We start from the raw sequence: 19735 nt of genomic DNA on the forward strand, positions 1-19735 counted from the left end.
TTTGTAGGCGTAGTCTTTGTACTAAGAATTTTGTTTTTTTTTATCAATTATCTCATTTAATTCTAGTTTTGTTTTGCGTATTTTGTTCAATGTTTCCTGATCTTGGTGGGACGCGTAGGCTTCTTCTAGTGATTTGATGGTTTTTTTCTAATTCCTGAATATTTTTGTTTTCTTCTTTCTTTTTGTGTGATGAGAAAGAAATTATTTTACCTCTCATCACAGCTTTCCCTGCTTCCCATAGAACAGAAGCTGATGTTCCGGGAGTGTCATTATAGTCTAAATATGAAGTCCACTCTTTTTTAAAATATTTAATAAAGTCTTCATCTTTAAGTAGTGATATATTAAATCTCCAGTTTTTTCTTGGCGTAGTATTATTCTTGTGCATTAGTGTTAAAGATATAGGACCATGATCGCTGACAGCTATAGGGTGAATCTCAGTGTCTGAAATGTCGCTCAGCAGTGAGCTGCCGACCAAAAAATAATCCAGACGAGAGTAGGAGTGATGGACATGTGAGAAAAAAGTATATTCCTTACTGGTGGGGTGAAGAGAGCGCCATGCATCGCAAAGACTAAAGTCGCTCATATACTGTTTGATTATATTTGTGGACTGCCAATTACGCTGAGTTCCCGCTGTATTGAGCCTATCCATGTCTTCATTTAGTCCAAGGTTGAGGTCGCCTCCAAGAACAAGTGTGCCATCTAAGTGTTCAGAGAGTGCACTGAAAAAACCGTGAAAGAATGAGGGATCATCAACATTTGGACCATATACACTTGCAATACATAGCTTTTTATCAAGTATAGATAGTTTAATGATTAAGAATCTGCCCTCTGGATCTATAACTGTATCGAGTACTGTGAAATTAATATTTTTATGTATTAAAATTGCTACTCCCCTTTGTCTAGAATTATAACAAGCTGAGAACACATTAGGAAACTCAGGTGTTTTAAGTTCATTGGAACCTCTACGAGGTCTGTGGGTATCTTGTAAAAGGACAACATCTGCCTGTAGTTTTTTGAGTTGGTTAAATATTTTTAACCTCTTTTCTCTGGAGCCAGCTCCATTTACATTCCATGTAACAAACCTTAGTGCACCCATAGATGTCTGTGTATAACTAGGGATGTATGCTGTGTGCGTCGCTTAGACAGGTGGAGAGAATACGTCACTTTTTCATAAATAAAGAGAAGGAGAGAGAGAAGGAATGCGTGGCGAGATGCTCCCTGAGTCTGACTATGTGTGTGCATAGTTACTAATATGAGTAGGCTTGGCTTAAGTGTGTGTATCCTATATGAATGTGTGCGCTGTCTGACTGATGTAAATGTGCTGCCGTTGAGCGCATGACTGTGCGTGATCGTGCTGTGCGTATGTGTGGAAATAAAGGATGTTGTTTGTGGATGAGTGTGGAAGCAGGTGATCGAAGCAGTGAAAGAAATAAAGAAAGAAACCAAGGACAAGAGTGAGCAGCATAAAAACAAGAGGGGGAAAAGAGGAAAGAAAAACGAGAAGGAAAAAAACCCGGAAACATTCCAATTAAATCACTGACGGAGAGTGACGGTGTTAATTCTGCTATGAAATCACACTTTAAGATGCGATTTGATACTGGTAAGTTAAACAGATGTTAATGTTAAGTTAATGCAAGTTAGTGTGAGTGGATAGTTAAAGGGTGTAGCTGATTCTTATCTGGTTAAGAAGGTAGGAGGTTAATACAGCCACGGAGTGATGCCGGGGTCGCGGTAAAGCTGTCCATCCATGTAGAGCCGGTCCACAGCGTGGGAGCCCTTCTGGATGAAGCCGCGTCGGATTGGGAAGAGGACCCTGCGTCGTTCCAGGATCTCTTTTGGGAACTGGTCGTTCACGCTGAAGTCCGTTCCTTTTAATTCTCTGCCACGGCTTTTCACCTGCTCCTTTTGTTTGAAGTGGCCGAATTTGGCCACAATAGGACGTGGTCTCCTGGTCACAGCCCGCATGGGGCCGATGCGATGCAGTCTATCAAAGGCTTCTGGAATACCAGAAAATACCAGATTGTCACGCATGCTACGAGCTTGTAGATCAATAACTGTTTCTTTTATTTTTTTATTTTCTCTATTGAGCTGGGTAACATTATCTGTGAGACATTTCACCGACTCCCTTAGCGTGGCATTTTCAGCAGCAAGCGTTTCCACCTGCTGCTGGCTGTACTCCAGGGATTCTCGCAAGAATTTAAATTCCCGGTGAAGAATCTCCACTAAGGACAGCCTTGCGTCGAAACTGTACAATCGTTTGTCGATTGACTCCAGTATGTCGGCAATATCTTTGACGGCTGGCGATGTTGTGCCGGGGGAATCTGCCGGGCGAAGTCTTTTCGACGACGGCGTGTCAGGTTTGGCCGGGGAAGATGCACTCTGAGCCTTCTTCATCACGAGATCCTGAAAGCACTGATCGATGTAATCTTGGAGAGCCTCTAAACTCTGCCCGTTGTTCTCCACGGTGTTGGAGATGATTTAGACAAATGTTGTTAGTTATAAGACAATTGATATTTGGTAATACTGAAGCTTAAAGGAATTTGTTCAAATGTAAACTACCATTCGCTTAAATTTTCCGCCAAAATCTCCGGCGTCTGACATCAGCTACAACATGAGTCACTTACCTTGTCCGTCACTTCCGTCACTTATCTCACTTGTAAAAAATTCTATTGTGGTTTGGCACATAGTTCAAAAAATACTGGATGATTCCATGTTTCATTATCCTGTTTTTCCCCAATCGGGGATAATGAGCTCTTTACTCCGGCACATAAGGACATGGGTTTTAAAATATGGTTGCATAAGGGCATAGTGAAAATACAAGATGTATATAAGGATCATAATCTTATGTCATTCAGCGAGTTGAGGGCAAAGTTTGATGTGCCTCAGAAACACTTCTTCAAATATCTACAACGTAGAAGCTTTATTCTGGTTCGATTGAATAATTCAATGCAACAGCCCCCATTTTCCATCCTAGAAACGCTTGTTACAAAAAATTGTTTTGGAAAAGACTGCTCACTCAGTTTTATAACATGTTGGTTGAGAAGCATAGAGACACCTCAGACAATAAGAGACAGGAGTGGATACAAGACTTACAAGAAGATACTTCATCCATCGAGTGGAGTAAAATAGAGACACACACCCAAACCATCAACACCCGATTGAGAATGATTCAATTTAACTGGATAATGGAAACATATGCCTCCCCTGCAAAACTAAATAAATTAGATCCTAATGTATTGGACATATGTTATAAGGGTACCGATCACAAGGGTCCATTGTACCACTGTTTGTGGGAGTGTGAAAAGATTCAAAACTTTTGGTGCTCAGTGTTAAAATATATTTCTCAGATCACATCTTCCCCTGTCCCATTAAGTCCTAAGGTCTGTATTTTAGGCATTTATTCAGATGAATGTAATTTAGCTCAGACGGAGAGAAAGATGGTTGACCTTTGCTTATTCCAGGCCAAACGTTGTATTGCAATATGCTGGAAGAAAGTTGGTGGCCCCTCTTTTGACCAATGGCTCAACAATGTATTATCAAGTTTAGTTCTTGAGAAACTGACCTATGCGGTTAGGAAAAGATCATCAGAATTTTTTGACATTTGGAAGATGCTTCTGGACCTGTTAAAGACTGAGGACGTTGAGGAACTGGAGAGAGAGTGAAGTAATGAAAATATGCAACTAAATTTGGGAATGTATACAGTATAGACTATCCTGTACACTTTTTTCCTTTGTATTTTATTTATTTAATTATTTTTTATTAATCATTAATCATTCAAGATCTCCCCAAATATCTTTATTTTATTATTATATATATCAAAAGAAAGGGCACACATTTAGATTTTTCAACACTATCACATGATGTGAAAACACCGATTGCTGGAATATTTCACTGCTGGCAGGGACAGTTTTAAGTTCCACAGCATAGTTTTCCTTCATTGTTGAATTTTGTTCCCTGTGTGGCTACTAGACAGTTTGTGTGGAGGGTAGCTGAGGACACAGCTGTCTTGTCATCCTCCCCAGCTGGAATCCGGATGGTGCTCCTTAAGCTGTTTATGCTCACCTGCCCGTTCCTGTGTTCTTCTCTTCCACAGCGTTGACAGGAAGCCAAGCTGAGTCAGAAGGCCCTATCCAAGGTTTGCAAAGAACTGGTGAGATACGACTTCGAAGAGCCACCCCTGAAGAGACTTACTGGGCATACTCAGGTGTGTTTCTCCGTGATCTACTTTTGCTTTGAGTTTTTGGTGAGGAATGTGTGAGGCATTGTTGTCTCACCTGCAGTGGAAAATCTGGATATTTAAAAAACAAAATCAAAAAGCTGCAAAATGAAGGTAACAGTCTGTATCTTTTTTCCAACAACATCTCAAGTAGTGGTTTGGGTGTTTAGATCACTCCAAATGCTCTGAGTTACTAAATGTCCCCGGGGTTACATGTCTATAACAAGATGCTGCCATTTTATAAATGCAGGCAGTAGATGGCAATTTCTTGCTTTATGATGTAAAGTTGATGTCATAGGCAATTAGTTTCAAAACAAGAGGGACCTGATGGGACCCAGGTATTGGGTGGAAAACTTTTGTTGTTTATTATTAAATTGTTACCATTATTAGTGTGGACTGCATAGAGAAAGTGTGGTTGTTCAACGAGCACATTTAGGTGACCTGTGATATATTTTGCTAAGACTTATAAAACAATGAGTACAAGAGAAACCTGTGTTTCAATGTGAAAGCACTTCTGTGTCACTGGCATTGCAATATGTTTGACTTCCTCTTTGTGATTCCTTCCTCCTTGGCCATTCTCTGCTTCTTTGTGCTGTCGCCTGGAGCTGTGTCAGAACCCCCCTTTTTTTACTAGTGCTTCAGAGGAGAAAAAAAGTCACTTTCTCCGTCCCTGTAGACCCTTTAGTTCTTCAGAAGGGCAGCATTAATCTTTCACCATCCATGCAATGCCAGCCTCGGGCCACAAATGATCTTTTACTTTATTTCTTTCAGTGTTTTTCTGCATGTTCATTCAGGCCTAATTGGCTGCCTGTCATTCCTGTGAGAGTGCAGGAGCTTGTAGGTAAAAACAGAGCTAGTGACTGTTTCCGTTTGTGTTGCTGTTCTGCTGTCCCTCTGGACATGTTTGATTGTGGCTCTTATGTAAGATCCTGATGTAATGGTGGGCAGGATTGAAGCCACAGAGGAAAACGATCAGCTAGTGAATATTTTGTTTTTATGTCATAGCAAGGTTTTTTTTTCTTTATTCCCACTTTGGGCTTTCCGTTGGACAATATCAAATAACATTAGCAATACGGTTCTTATCACTGTATTTTAAAAAACGTTAATATTCCCCATTTTAAATCTCTAATTTTAAACTGAAGAATCAAAAAAGAATTAGTGAGTGTAGAAATGCCCCATCTCACTGCCAGTATTGTTGGCAGTTGGATGTGCCATGTTTGATTTTTAGCTTATTTTCTGATAACCAGTTTTATACATAGCCCCCCATTTATGGGGTCAGCAAAAATAATAATAATAAAAAAGGTAACATACTGTTAAAAATAAGGCTTCTATTTAATATGAAGTGAGTTGGCTGATGTGGCAGCCATTCAGCCATTTATTCTCCTTTGTGGTCAATGTCTGCCTGAAGTCTAGAGCCATGGACAACAAAACCCCACCTGAAGAATATCACATTTATTTTCCTTAAGAAACTCCTGGGTTGCTTTTGGAGTTTGTGTGGATCATTATCCGTGTGCACTTTAAAGGCCATCTGATCGGTTTTACAGCATCCGGTAAACCAGTGTAAATCTGTACACTTCAGATTCACTTCTATGAGCAGTCACATAATCAATAAACACAAGTGACCCAGTTCCATTGGCAGCCATTCATTCTCCTGCTAGAACATTTATACTATGGCACCATGCCTGTGTACTCCTAAGCTCAGATAAATCAGGAGTGTTATGTGAGGAAGAGCATACATCTTGGCCAAATTATACATTTGAGTCATCAAGAATGAGATTTCCATATCGGATTGGTCAGGCCCTGGGTTAACAACAAACTCCTACAGCAGGGTGCTGACAGAAACTGTGCTACACCTGGCTAACACAAAGGAAAAGGAGAGGGTGGAGAGGGGTATTTGGAGGCAGCAAGAAAGAAAGAAAGAAAGAAAGAATGAGTGTGGAGGTCAGAGTAGAGACTTTAAATACAGAGACTAAGACTGGCAAAGGAAGTGAGTTGGCTGATGTGATGGAGTGAAGGAATGTAGATCAATTGTCTGTCCAGGTGGAAGGACAGAAAGATCATGCATTCAAGCTGTTCTACTATGATGCAGATAGGAAGGAAAATGTAGTAAGGGAAATCTTGAAGTATGTATATACTGTTTTGGAGATGAAGAGATCATCTGACAGGATCAGGAGTTTAAAGCTGGGTGATAAAAACTCTTTTTCAGTCAGATCAAGGGTTGGATGTCAGTTATGCGAAATTGTGGATGAAGTTGTAAAGCTTGGTAGAGAGTGGTGATAGGACCAGACTTTAATGGACATCTTGGATGTCATCTGCTGGAGCCAGTCAATTTTGAGGTCACTGCCCGAGTGCTCAAAGTAGTATGGAGACCACTGCTGCCTTCACCCTCCATTCTCCCTCCTCTCCAGCCCATCTCTCAGCCCTTGTTATTTCTCAAGCTTTTCTTGTTTCTTTTTCCTGATACTGGTATCACTTGGTATAGCTACATGTATCACTTATGTGCCTTATGTGACTTGTCTTAGGGGTATCTACAGTGGGGCAAAAAAGTATTTAGTCAGCCACCGATTGTGCAAGTTCCCCCACTTAAAATGATGACAGAGGTCAGTAATTTGCACCAGAGGTACACTTCAACTGTGAGAGACAGAATGTGAAAAAAAAATCCGTGAATTCACATTCATGACACTAATGCAGTGCTGTTAGCTTCTTTAGCCAGTAGCTGTGAATCATGTCAGGGCCTGGTGCTGTCCAACTTTTCATACTGGAGACTCTGTCCTGGATGTCTGCCACTGTGAGAGTTACTGGATCCTGTTCAGAAAAATTACTGTGGTAACCTTGCTGAACAGAATCAGCTAGAACTGATAGACCGCTTGCTATACTTCGTGGGCATCCCTTTCTTTGTCACACCTTTCTGTGGCTCCAATAGTGGGCTAACTTCCCTCCATGCTGCCTTTATCTTGGCCTCTAGTCTCCTGGTATAGATCAGCTGGTTGGTTTTAGTGAGGATCACAATAGGGATAGTCCATAATGCTGCAATCACATCTTCTAGTAGCCTCTCAGAAGTTACCTGTAGTCTGTAGTAGGCCACGGAGGGTCCAGGTTTCCAGTTTTCCAGTTTGTCTTCAATTTTAGGTTGGCTCAACGCCTTCATTGTACCAGTCGTTCTTGGGACTTGATACCAAATCTCAGCGGGCGAAGATAATGATATCTCACCCTTGACCTGACATCTTGGCTACCCCTCGCCATAGCATTTGTGTTGTAATAGCAGTTGCATCTTCTGGATGATGAAACACTCTAGATGTTGGATGTTTTATTTTACTTTTTGTAAATAGTCAACAGTGCAATAGACTCAATACTTGAAATGTGCAATTCACTTGTATTTTTATTTTTTATTCCTATTTATTCTATTTATCCCCTTTGTATATTTTATTTATATTTGTCTCTGTATTTATATATGTGTGTGTGTGTGTGTGTGTGTGTGTGTGTGTGTGTGTGTGTGTGTGTGTGTGTGTGTGTGTGTGTGTGTGTGTGTGTGTGTGTGTGTGTGTGTGTTTGGAAGTCGAATTTCCCAGAGGAACCCACCCGAGGGATTAATAAAGTTCTATCTTATCTTATCTTATCTTAAAAGAATTCGTAGGTCCCATATCCTGTTCCCACATCAATTCCTGTGTAATAGCATTCCAACAGTTCCTTATTTTTATCCCTTGTCTACTTAAACCTTTTTGATCCAGTAACCCAGTTCTAATCAGCAGCTCCTGGTTCCTCAAAACCTGACGTGAACCATGTTAAACTGGGTGACTCTGAGCCGGTATGGCTTCAGTTATATGCCTTTCACTCATGCTCTGAGGTAGGCTTGGGGAGCGTGTTGTCTTTGTTTTATTGATATTTTTTAGCAACTCTTTACTTGTCCTCCAGTTTGTGTTTCAGTGAGATGATCAAGACTTCAGGGCTTTCTGGTGCATTATATTTTGTCCAGTGGTTTCTAGCCATGTTTTGCTGCCACTGATATTTTCCAATAAAAAACCTGGACTCTTTCAGACACAGATGCTTCTGTATTAATGGTCAAAGGAGCTTGCAAAGAAAAGTGTCTGGACTTCTTTAAGTTGCTTGAAGATATTTCACCTCTCATCCGAGAAGCTTTTTCAGTTCTAAGGTCAAGACTCAGCAGTCCATCTGCATCTTAAGGATAAAGTACACTCTTTCGAGGATGTCAATGTTCACATTTTGGACAGAGAGGACAGATGGTTTGAAAGAGGAGTGAAAGAAGCATCTATGTCCACTGTGAGCGACCATCTTTGAACAGAGGCGGGGGTTTACGACACCAACTCTCTGCCATCTATAATCCAGTTTTGAGATCCCTTCCCAGACGCCTTAACGCCCACTCACATCCTGGGCCATCTGACCTCAGGAATTCGCATGATAAGGTGGGGCCAGGTTTCAAAATGAACACACCCGAAACTCTGGCTGATTGTGACCCACACCCAGTTTCACACCTTGGCTCAGGCGATTAGAGGATCATCAGGGGGTCCTTTTGTCCCTCTGTGGGGGGAAACTCCCACTAGGTTTATATCTGGGACTCTCCACCATTTGACCTTAGAACTGAAGAAGCTTCTCGGATGAGAGGTGAAACGTCTTCAAGCAACTTAAAGAAGTCCAGACGCTTTTCTTTGCAAGCTCCTTTGACTACGATGACCTGGATGACTGAGAACCTTCACAGACATATTCTCTATTAATCCCGGCGCCATTGTAGATCTCTGGAGTAGGTTGTGTATGAAAACAATCAATTTATTTATAAGCACATTTGAAAACAACACAGGTTGACCAAAGTGCTGTACAAAGTAAAAAGTAAAACAAACACACACAAAGAGAACAGCACCAAACTCACAATTAAAAGCTAAAGAGTAAAGATGTGTTTACAGATGGGATTTAAAAATGTTGAGTGTTGGAAAGATCCTAATTTGAAGAGGCAGACTGCGATTGCTGCGCCTAAACTGTGGAACAAAGGCCCGGTCTCCTCTGTGTTTCAGTCTGCTTCAAGGAACAACTAGAAGCAACTTATCAGCTGACCTAACAGTCTAAACCAGTCTTAAAATCAATTCTAGAATGTAAAGAAGCCAAAACTGGGGAAATATGGTCGCATTTACGTGTCCTGTGAAGAGTCGGGCTGCAGCACTCTGAACAAGCTGAAGACATGTAGACTAGTTCCATATTAGAGGGTGGCATACTGTTCCAGATCGTTTTCCAAGAACTTTATTTGATTGTCTCAGCCGCAGATGACAGCGATAGACACATACAAAAGTGTGAATAAAGCTACAGAAAAATTGGCACTGATGGGCCTACAGAAAACATGTCCTCCACGCTCTGGAAACAGTCACTACAGAGGCTTTACAAGCAGTGTAAAAATGACATCTAAAATCAGTCTGAGTTTGAAAAGGGTCCAGATTTGGGCTATAAATAGCCCTTACACGGTGGTCCTATGGATGTCACAGTAAATGTTCAGTAAACTTCACCTGAGGTTACAAACAACCCCTTCAGTGGACGAAAATCCAAAGTCCAGAAATGACATATAAAAGACAGTGGACAGTGGATTGACTTTATTCTCAAAATGATGAACTATATATTTTTTCTTAATGTGGCCAAATATTTCGGCCTGACAGTTGAACAGAGAGTTGGGCTACGGGATAGTTACCCTACAAGAGTAACGGACAAAGTGGAGGATGCTGTGGCGCTGGCTGATCAATGAAGAGAAAATTCTTTTCTCAAAATCAGTTAAAAAAACCCCAACAACTTATAATTGTCTAAAAATATTTGTTTTATGAGTAAAAAGCAATGAAAAAATTGCTCACTCGTCTTCATTACAGAGCAGACTTGGAAAGGCCTTGCTTAAATCAGAACCTGAGGGGGAACAGGAAAGAGTCAAAGAGACAGACCAAACATGAAAAACTGAAAAAGTTGTAAAATTTAAAAAAAGAAAAACACATTAAACTCCTGTACCATACCAGTTTTCTTAGTCTTGGGTTTTATACATATTAGAAAGTGTATAAATAGGTGTTTTCTTAGTGTCAGCTAAGAACAGAAGAAGCTCTCAGTGTCCTTTATATTTCAAGGGAAAGCTCAACAATCTGATGACCCCAATAAGCATGGAGATAGCAACTTTATGAATTAAGTATTCAGAGTGCTTACTGACTTGTAGGCAGTGTTTATGTTCAGTGTGTGGTAAACACTATATAAGGCAGCCTTCCTGGAGCTGCATGATGTCTGAAGCTGAGATGCCATCAGCTGAGAACTGTATGAATAAAGGCAAGTGTCCTTAAACTTGTAATAGTGTGTGTGTGTGTGTGTGTGTGTGTGTGTGTGTGTGTGTGTGTGTGTGTGTGTGTGTGTGTGTGTGTGTGCGTGCGTGTGTGTGTGTGTTTACTAGCTGTGGATATAAAACGTGACCTGGTTTGAATGTTAGCCTCTGATGTGGAGGATGGCAGCTTTGTAACAGCTGCATCTTACACTGGTTGCTGTTTATTGAGTACAGAGTGGTGATATCTGTTCATTCTCATATTTACAGTCAGTGATAGATTGTACTCACAACACAATTGAGACTCTGTCCTTGTTTTGCCAGATTTGTTAGGATTTCAGATCTTGTATATTTTCCTTCTCTTTTCTTTCACTCTCTCTCTTTTTAATATGATATGGTTGATTCAACAGCCTTGCAACAGACCTGGGCGTACCCTATAACAGCAGGGTTAGACTCCAGTACCCCCATGACCCTGAATTGGATAATCATGGATTGATGGACAATTAATTCAGTAAAGTTACAAATCTACAAGCGTTAAAGTAACCCTCTATGTTGATTACGAATGTTAAAACATCCGCTTAGTCACTGCAAATACCACCTTCAAATGCAGAACATTAGTTATGCATATAAACATATATGTGACATAAATGAGTTAAAATTGTTTTAATTAAGACAAAACATAAATATGATAAGCACCAAACATGTTAAAAGATAATAAATAATACAGACATGTTTATTTGTAAAAACAAAACAAACAAAGAGGAAATGACAGCAGCAAGAGCCAAAGGAAAGGTTTACAGCACTGTTTCTAGATGGTGGCACTGACAAAAAGGCATCAGGTGGAGCTGGCAGAACTGAAGAAGCTAAGATCTTGTTGGGAGTGATGAAGGTGGATTAGAAATGAGTGCAACAGAGGGACAGCTAAGGACGAGAATTTAGACTGAAATGGTTTGGACATGTGCAGAGGAGGCATAGGTGCTTGAGAAAGGATGTTGAAGATGAAGGAAGAGAGAGAAGTAATGGATGTAAGTGAAGGAGGAGATGGAGAGGGCTTGTATACTGATTAAATTAACTAAGACAACTTATAATTTAAGGGTTTTTTTGTAACTTTAAAGCTGTACTACCAGGAAACTTTTCAAAACTGGAGGTATTGGCTTCATTGTATGGAGGCAAAGTTATAGATTCACAAAAACGTGATGATGATATGATAATAACTTATACTTTATCTAGTATACATATAATATTAGAAACGAATGTATATGCATGAGCAGGGAGAATAAAACAGGGCCCAGAATAGAGCCTTGAGGTATTCCAAGAGTATTGTTTACCCAGCGTAACAGAGAATGTCCTGCTCTCTAACTCAAATAATTTCAGAGCAGAACCCTGCATGCTGACATGGCTTCAGGCTGTTTAATAGGGTTATGTTATCAACAATGCTGCACTCAGGTCTAAAACTCCTTTTCGATATTTAACTGAAACAGCGATATTGAAGTGTGTTCTGCTTTATTTTGTGTAGCATTGTTGTTTATTTTATTTTCTAAATAAACTCTGTATATTGATCACCTGATCTAAATGAATTGAACACCAAAAACCAAAAAGAAACAAACAAGATAGATAAATAGATAAGTGCTGAGCTTTGTTGCTGCTTATATTATTATAATTTTTTAAACTCCATTGCCCATCCTTCCACCCTCACTGCATTGCACTGGAAGACTGGAAGTTTCCAAAACTGATTATGGTTTATTTAGAGAAAGCTGTGTGTAATCTGGGACCATTGGTCATTACTATGCCTTGATAATATCCAGCCACCGCACACAGTGATACACTCAAGGGACTGCATGTGAGTGTGTGCACTGTATTTTTATCTCATGGCTTACACTGCAATGCTGCATGTGTGCAGGTTTGTCTGAGAAAATCTAGCACTGGTGTGAGCATTTATGTTAAGCACAGTGGTGCGCAGATTAACACTGTTCCCTCACAGCAAGAAGGTCCTGAGTTCGATTCCACCACTTGGCCGTGGTCTTTCTGTGTGGAGTGTTTGCGTGGGTTCTCTCTAGATACTCTGGCTTCCTCTCACAGTCCAAAGACATGTGGTTAGGTTAATTAGTGACTCTATATGGTCTGTAGGGGTGAGTTTGGATGGCTGTCTGTCTCTATGTGTTAGCCTTGCAGCAGACTGGTGACCTGTCCAGGCTGGGGTGGCTGTAGCTCAGGTGGCAGAGCAGGTCAGCCACTAATCAGAAGGTCGGTGGTTCGATCCCAGGCTGCCTCCTGGCTGCATGCCAAATATCCTTGGGCAAGATACTAACCCCGTGTTTGCCTACTGGTGGTGGTCAGAGGGCCCGGTGGCGCCTGTGTCCGGCAGCCTCGCCTCTGTCAGTGCGCCCCAGGGCAGCTGTGGCTACAATGTAGCTTGCTATCGCCAGTGTGTGAATGTGTGTGTGAATGGGTGGATGACTGAATGTAGTGTAAAGCGCTTTGGGGTCCTATGGACTAGAAAAGCGCTATACAAATGCAGGCCATTTACCCTGTTTCTCACCTTATAGGCTCCAGCCCCACCATGACCCTGACAAGGATAAGTTGGGGGGATGGATGGATGGATGCTTATGGTCATTTCTCACTCTTTGACAAACAGTAAGCAGGGCTACAGTCCTGTCCCATCCATCTATTTGTGTGTTTTTGTGTAGAAGTGTACATATGAATGTGTGAGATGACAGGATTCCCTGTCTCATTTATCTGTTGTTGACAGTGAGCATGATTTCCTCAACTAAGAGCAACCAATGCCCCTACTTATTAATTATGCCCTAAATATTAAAGATGCTCCATCAAACATAAATTATTAATGAATTTGGCTCAGTTCATCTTGGCTAAAGATTTCATTTGTCATACATCATCTGATGAGGCCATGAGGCATAGTGTTATATCAAGGAGTGTGAGTATGTGTGTGCGTGTGTGTGTGTTGAGGGGGAGTGAAATTCTGTCTGTGTATGTGTAACACAGACCGTGCCGTGTTTGAATCACTACCTTTTTCTTTTTTACTATGGTAATACATTTTTAATACTGTCACCTTGGATGTACACATTCAGTTGACTTCTAAAACACATTATCTGATTTCAAGGTCTTAATAACACAGGGTGACTCTTACTTTCTCTCTTACCTTAAGTCAGATGTGATCATGTGTCTTATTGGATGTGTTTAAGCTTTTATAGGATGTCTTTGAACTGTCAGATTTTAAATTGTAATGTCTTAGCAAGGCCAAAGATGTGTTTTATGTGGCCCACCAAGTGGATAAAGAATACCTGCCTTGCATGCGAAGAATGAGGACACTGGAAGAGGAACTGTACAAGTGGTCAAAGAAACATTGAGTGCTGGATGGGCCCACCTAAAGTGGGACCACGGCAGGAAGAAGCAAATCCGTGCAGGGAAGAAGATCCCTTCACGAACCCCAACTCTAGTTGCAGCTCTTGCCCCTCCTGATTATGCTGAATTATTTTAGTTGGATGTTTCTGAATGCCACCTTTTTCAGAAAAAGGAGGGAGGATGACAACTGCTGCTGAAATACACTTTACAATACTGGACAACATGGAAAAAAAAACAGCCATATTCCTGAAAAAAACAAAGGCATTTTGATATGGGACAGAAAGGATCAAATCGGCAGAAAAACTTTCAAAAATACATGTTTCTGTTGTTTCGCTGCATTTGCCATTGAACAGAATCCAAATTCCAAAATTCGAATTCTAGGACAGTGATTCAAGTAATATCCCTCTCACTGAACATTAACTTAGCTTATGTTGTGCTGTATCCTATTTTTATTTGTTTTGTTTCGTTTGTTGTTTTTCTTTCTTTTTCTTTTAGAATCCAAAGATCGGTGATTTCATTTTAAAGATATGAATTTCAGTTCTCAAATAAATGACTTGGATTCGTGTATTTTGATACAGATAACTGTCTCATTGACGCTACAAGACTGAACGTCACTAGAAGTTGCTATTTCCATCTTACTCAGAGAAAACTCGATGTTTACAGTTTATGATTGCTTTGCATATGAACCATACCTACGCCAACTGTTATGTTTTAGGACCTCAGTATTCAGTGGTGTCCAACATGACCACACCACCGGTCTAAGAGGGTAATTGCACATGTCGAATTCATATAATGCCACAGAGGTAGGTGACGTGCAGCCTGCATGGTAATAAAATAATAAACATTCTGAATTAGTTCAACGCCTCTCAGATACTTCTTTCAGGGTGGACCTATTTTGGTTCTGTGGAGGAAAAGACTCAGATGTGGTCACGTCACTCATGGTGGTATAGGACAGGAATGTCTTGCTCCTGGCACAGAGGGGAGGTGTGTGTGCTTTCATTCTTAAATACACAGCTTCAGATGTCCATTGCTGGAGTATGTTGGAGGACCTGGAAAGTCAGGATGAGATCGAGGAAACCGGAAAGAAGATACTGAAACAGGAGATTTTCTCCCATGTGGTAAAAGTTTTTTGTTGCCCTTCACTATGTAACAATTGTGTGATCAGACATTTCCAATTGACCTCATGTTGCACTCTTGATAAGCTAGGCTGATGGCCTATAGGCCCAGTAACTATTATTAGAGGAGTGGCAGACCAGTCTCACTTTCTTGGGACCCCTGAAACAGGTTTAACAGAGAAAGACTGTTCTGATCGTTCTGATTTTGAGTTTGGATCATCTTCTCTTATAAACGAACTCAACAAATGTAGAGAGAATACAGACTGTTACGCCTCTAGTCTAGGTATGTAGAGACGCACATAAGATTATGAGGAGAGAGAAGCAAGTACCTGCCCTTTTTCCCAAGCCAAACAACGAACCCGGTTTTGAGTAAAAAAAGGTGATTTTATTAAGTGACAAGAAGCGCAACTCCAGGGTGAACCCGGGCCAAATAATAAATAAAACCAACTAAGTCCTGCCAGAGAAAACTAACTTAACCCTAACGGTGTTTTCACACCGAACGCGATAGACGCGACCAAAGCGCCAGGTTTACATGTAAAGTCAATGGAAAAGCGCGACGACGCGCGATTGCGGGTCCCGCGAAAATTCAGAAGCGCGACTACGCGCAGTAAAAACCAGTCCACATGGTTTTTACTGCCCTATGCATCGCCAAGAAAACGGTCCTCATGAACTGGAAAAATAAAAATAATCTTAATTCTAGCCAATATAGACACCATCTAATAGATCACATTAGTCTCGATATAGCCTCTGCCACCACATTAGATCAATCCCTCTGGGCTCCTTTGATCGGCTCCATCACCTAGCGGGGGTAGGGGGTCGTGGTTTGGTCCCGCCTTAGCTACTGTGGTTGATGTGGAGTTGGGACGGGCTTAGGGCGCCTGGAGGACCCCTAGAGGCGTTATCCCTGGAGGGCTTGACCCGGGGGTTGTGTTCATAACCTGGTTAGTGGCTCTGGTCGCTCTTAGAGGTTGTTCTCCTCGTGGCTGCGTGCAGCGGGGCTGGAGGATGGTCTGTACTGGTGGACGTAGGTTACTGGCCTGGTGGCCTGGCTGTCCCTGAGTGGATCCGGGGTAGGCGTGGGGGTTTGGGGTTCGGGGGTGCTTCGCCTCCGTGCTGGGGCTCTGGCTGGGCCTTGGGGGCTTCAGTCCTCGTCGGTGTGTCGCCGAGGTTGTGGGCGGGTGGGTGCACAGGGGCTCAGCCCTGGCACAGGGGGCCTCTTGTGCATTGGCCTAACTGGGGGGCTCTTCAACTGGCGGGGAGGTTGTTCCATCCTTGCAGGAGTCCACTCTGCAGGTGGGGGAGAGACATAGGAGAGGTGGAGAATAAACTTAACCTGGGTGTCTGTTGTCTTGTGTAGTCTGGGAGACGATTGAATGTTGGGGTGGGTACAGTTTCCTCTGCGGTGGGGTAGGGTGGGCTGCCCCGGGTCCTGTGGGGCTTGGCAGTGCTACCGTAGGCCCCGGTCTGGATGGGCCTGGACTCCCTTGCCTTGGTGGGTATCAGAGGACGGGGGTGCCTACTGGGGTCAGCGGGGGAGCTGGCCCTAGGGAGGGGCATCCTCCCCTCCCTCCTTTTCCTCCCCATCCCCGGCTACCTCCCTCTTCCCGCTCCACCACACTCACCCACACAGGTAGGGCCTTGGGGAGCCGGCGGGCAAGCCGGTGCAGCCCCCTCTAGCTTCTGCTCGGTGGCTACTGGGTGACGCCTCGTCTGGGGATCCTCAGCCCTTCCCATGAGGGTGGCACGGATGCCCCCTTGTTTAATAAAAACAAAGATCGATCAAATGGACCAATACGGCAATGCCACGATGATCCATTTGGCAAAATAAATCCATTGGGTCTCCTTATTGGTCTTCAGACAACAATTCTGACGGCTAAAGAACCAAATGGGACAGGCAAAAAAAAAAGAAAAAGAAGAAGCGCGACGACGCAACGCAAAAACGCGTTCCAAAGTAGTGCGTCGGGCGCGTTTGACGCTCGAATAAAAATACGCGCGTCAGTTTTTGTGTTGCATTTTGTGCATTCGTGCGTATCACGTCTACCGCTCGAGTTGATCTGAACTCCAGCGTCAATTCGCGCCCCGACAACCAATCATAAATTGAATTAAATCGGGACTTGATAAGACCTTTTGAGTATCACTAGAAATATTACAAACAGTCGTCTCCATACCACCATTTGCTTTCAGTAAACATCGACGGCATATCACATCCATATTAGCAGTGTATAAATGATAGTTTAGCATATATTAGCACAGGTATCAATAAAGGACTACCGTATTAAACACTTTTACTAACCGCAGGCAGACGGACAGGCGCTCTGCAGGTGGGATTGAGTGCCTGTAGTTGGTGGGATGGTGGGACCGACGCGGAACAGCAGGTCCTCAAACTGGGCGAGGGACAGACGGTGGTACCGCTGGAAGCGGCCGTCATCCAGGCGCAGCTCCACGAGCAAATGGTGAAACTCATCAAACTGCTCACGCCTCTGGAGGACCTGATGGACCTAGGTACGGTGAGGACGTCCTTAACACCGCTGCTCTGCTCTCCACAGTACATAGAGGAGGGAGACTCTCTCTTCAAACGCTAGCTCGACAGCTGCCATCTTGCAAAGATACTGTCTGGCACAACTTCCTCCCACATTTCCGGTTCACACGCGTTTAATTTGCGTTGGACACGCATCGAGGTGTGAATTTGCACGTGTCAAGTTAGGGGTCCAATCAGCAGCCCACTGCTCTTTATTAGAGGAAGGACCTGCAGAGATTCTTAAAGCACAGTAAAGAAACACAACACAGCAGCTAACACAGATTTCCTATGGCCACAGGCCGTAACACAGACACATAGGACTAAAAAAAGGGAAATGAGAGGAAAAGGGGAAAAGAAAGGAGCCACTAAGGCTGTGTTGCAGAAAGGTCTAAAGCCTTGATTACTCTGCAACCATCAGAGTGTGACTGTGTGGGTAAAGACTGAAGTGCTTTGAGTAAGTAGTTATAAGCCCTGTGTACATTACAGTCCATTTTTCAGCACTGTCAAAGGCTGAGCATGTATCCAATCAAAACCATGCACCATGACCAGTAAAGACAGTAAAAATCCTGACTATGACAGTTCAGGAGTTTCTGAGAAGACAGAGACCTCTCCTCAGATCTCCCTGTCAACTGATAGAGGTAATCAGCTTTAAGTACTAACAAGTGCTATTTTTTTATGGGCATGATGCAATATGTATTAGGCAAGGAGTTGCAGGAAAGCACAGTTAAAACCTGGATCTGCTATTCAAAACTCTGAAACACTGTCACTGCTTGTGCAGAGAATTTTGTCTTAGGATAGTAAAATGTTCACAATTCCAGTGTGCAGAGAAATGAGCTGATAAGCTGGCGATTTTTTGCAGCCTAGTTCCCTGATAACAGTTGCATGTATTGCTTCAGAGCTGTGTCATCTGCTTCTTTACCTGACAAACACAGAGATAGTTACAATCTGTATTGTACGCTGCATATTGTCATCTGTGAGGTGGCTCACTGAAATAAAATAAAGAAACACTGAGAGATTTTAGAAGGTTCACTAAAGATGCTGATCCACAAGAGGACTAAATTCAAGCACACGTCATTAGGAGAGGAAAGGAGATGGCATGTGTGTTCTTTATGTGAGCGTGAGGACATTCGTATATGTGTCAGCTGCTGCTGTGTTATCAGCCCTTTCACTGTGGTGGCTTCTGGTGGATGCTACTTGCTTGTTGCTGCTTTGTAGTCACTTTGGCATTGTGTAATTGAAAATCCATGTGTGGGTTTAAGAGATTTGGTGTCAGATTAATGATCAGTGAAATATGGAGAATTAATCACCATGTAGGTAAAAATGTTTGTTCTAGCAGCAGAGGCATTGATGGTCATAGAAGAGGTGTTAAACTGCACAGAAACATGGAAGAAGACAGTTAAAAAAAATGCAATCTTTCTGTTGCTCTCTGACGATGTGGGTCAAATAGCTTCCTCTGAAGAACCAACAGCATTGCTGAGGATATACAGCAGTATATCCTCACGGCTGCTTCAAGTAAAAGGATATTCTCTGCTTTTGGAATACAGAATGAGATGTTTAGCTTAACTGAAGTTCTGGTGTAAATTAGGGCAGAGTGGACACACCCGAGGAACAGACCTGAATAGAATCTAGCTGACGGGACAGGGGAAGCAAAAGTGAGAATCAAACACATGAGATTGAGGGACTGTCAAAAAACAGGAAGTAACACATGCACTAAGACAGACTAAGAAATGTGAACTTAAAAAAGAGAGCAGAGATGATCAAACATCAGGCTAGACTGACTAAGGAGACAAAAGGGCAAAACCCAGAGATATGGGAAATCAGACAGTCATGGAGACAAAACACAGTGAGACCAGATAGACACAAACACATGAGACAAAGACAAGACACAAAAAGGAAGCAAACACGAGTAAGAAAGAACCACGAACTAAAGATAATAAACTCAGAAACGCTATCGAACTAATGACAGTCAAGAGAATGGAGAGAATGTGTCCTCAACCAAAGCTTATCTTTGTTCATTAAAGTTTAATGGCACGGCCATGGCCTCATTTTCTGAATATTTGTAGTGACTACTAACACATTCTAGTAAGCGAAAGGAAGAGCAATGGATAGTAATTACTGCTTTGTATTAGAAACCTAAAATATATGTAAAAATGTTTTAACTCAAACGGTACTGTGTATGTACAATTTGACAAATCACCATTGCAATGTTTTTGAAAATGCATACCTCTATAAGGGCTTTC

The 19735-nt window shown here is 42.2% G+C and overlaps 1 protein-coding gene across 2 annotated transcripts in view; it reads left to right on the plus strand.

Moving 5' to 3' along the window:
* LOC101479224 (receptor-type tyrosine-protein phosphatase gamma) overlaps positions 1-19735 on the plus strand; it is a 371804-nt gene that overhangs the window by 112607 nt on the left and 239462 nt on the right. For both annotated transcript variants that reach the window (XM_076883640.1, XM_076883639.1), the window contains exon 2: positions 4094-4204. In XM_076883640.1, coding sequence (XP_076739755.1) covers positions 4094-4204 — 111 coding nt within the window. The remainder of the gene's footprint in view (positions 1-4093; positions 4205-19735) is intronic.

This window comes from Maylandia zebra, linkage group LG5 (assembly GCF_041146795.1).
Source record: "Maylandia zebra isolate NMK-2024a linkage group LG5, Mzebra_GT3a, whole genome shotgun sequence".
Classification (NCBI taxonomy): domain Eukaryota; kingdom Metazoa; phylum Chordata; class Actinopteri; order Cichliformes; family Cichlidae; genus Maylandia; species Maylandia zebra.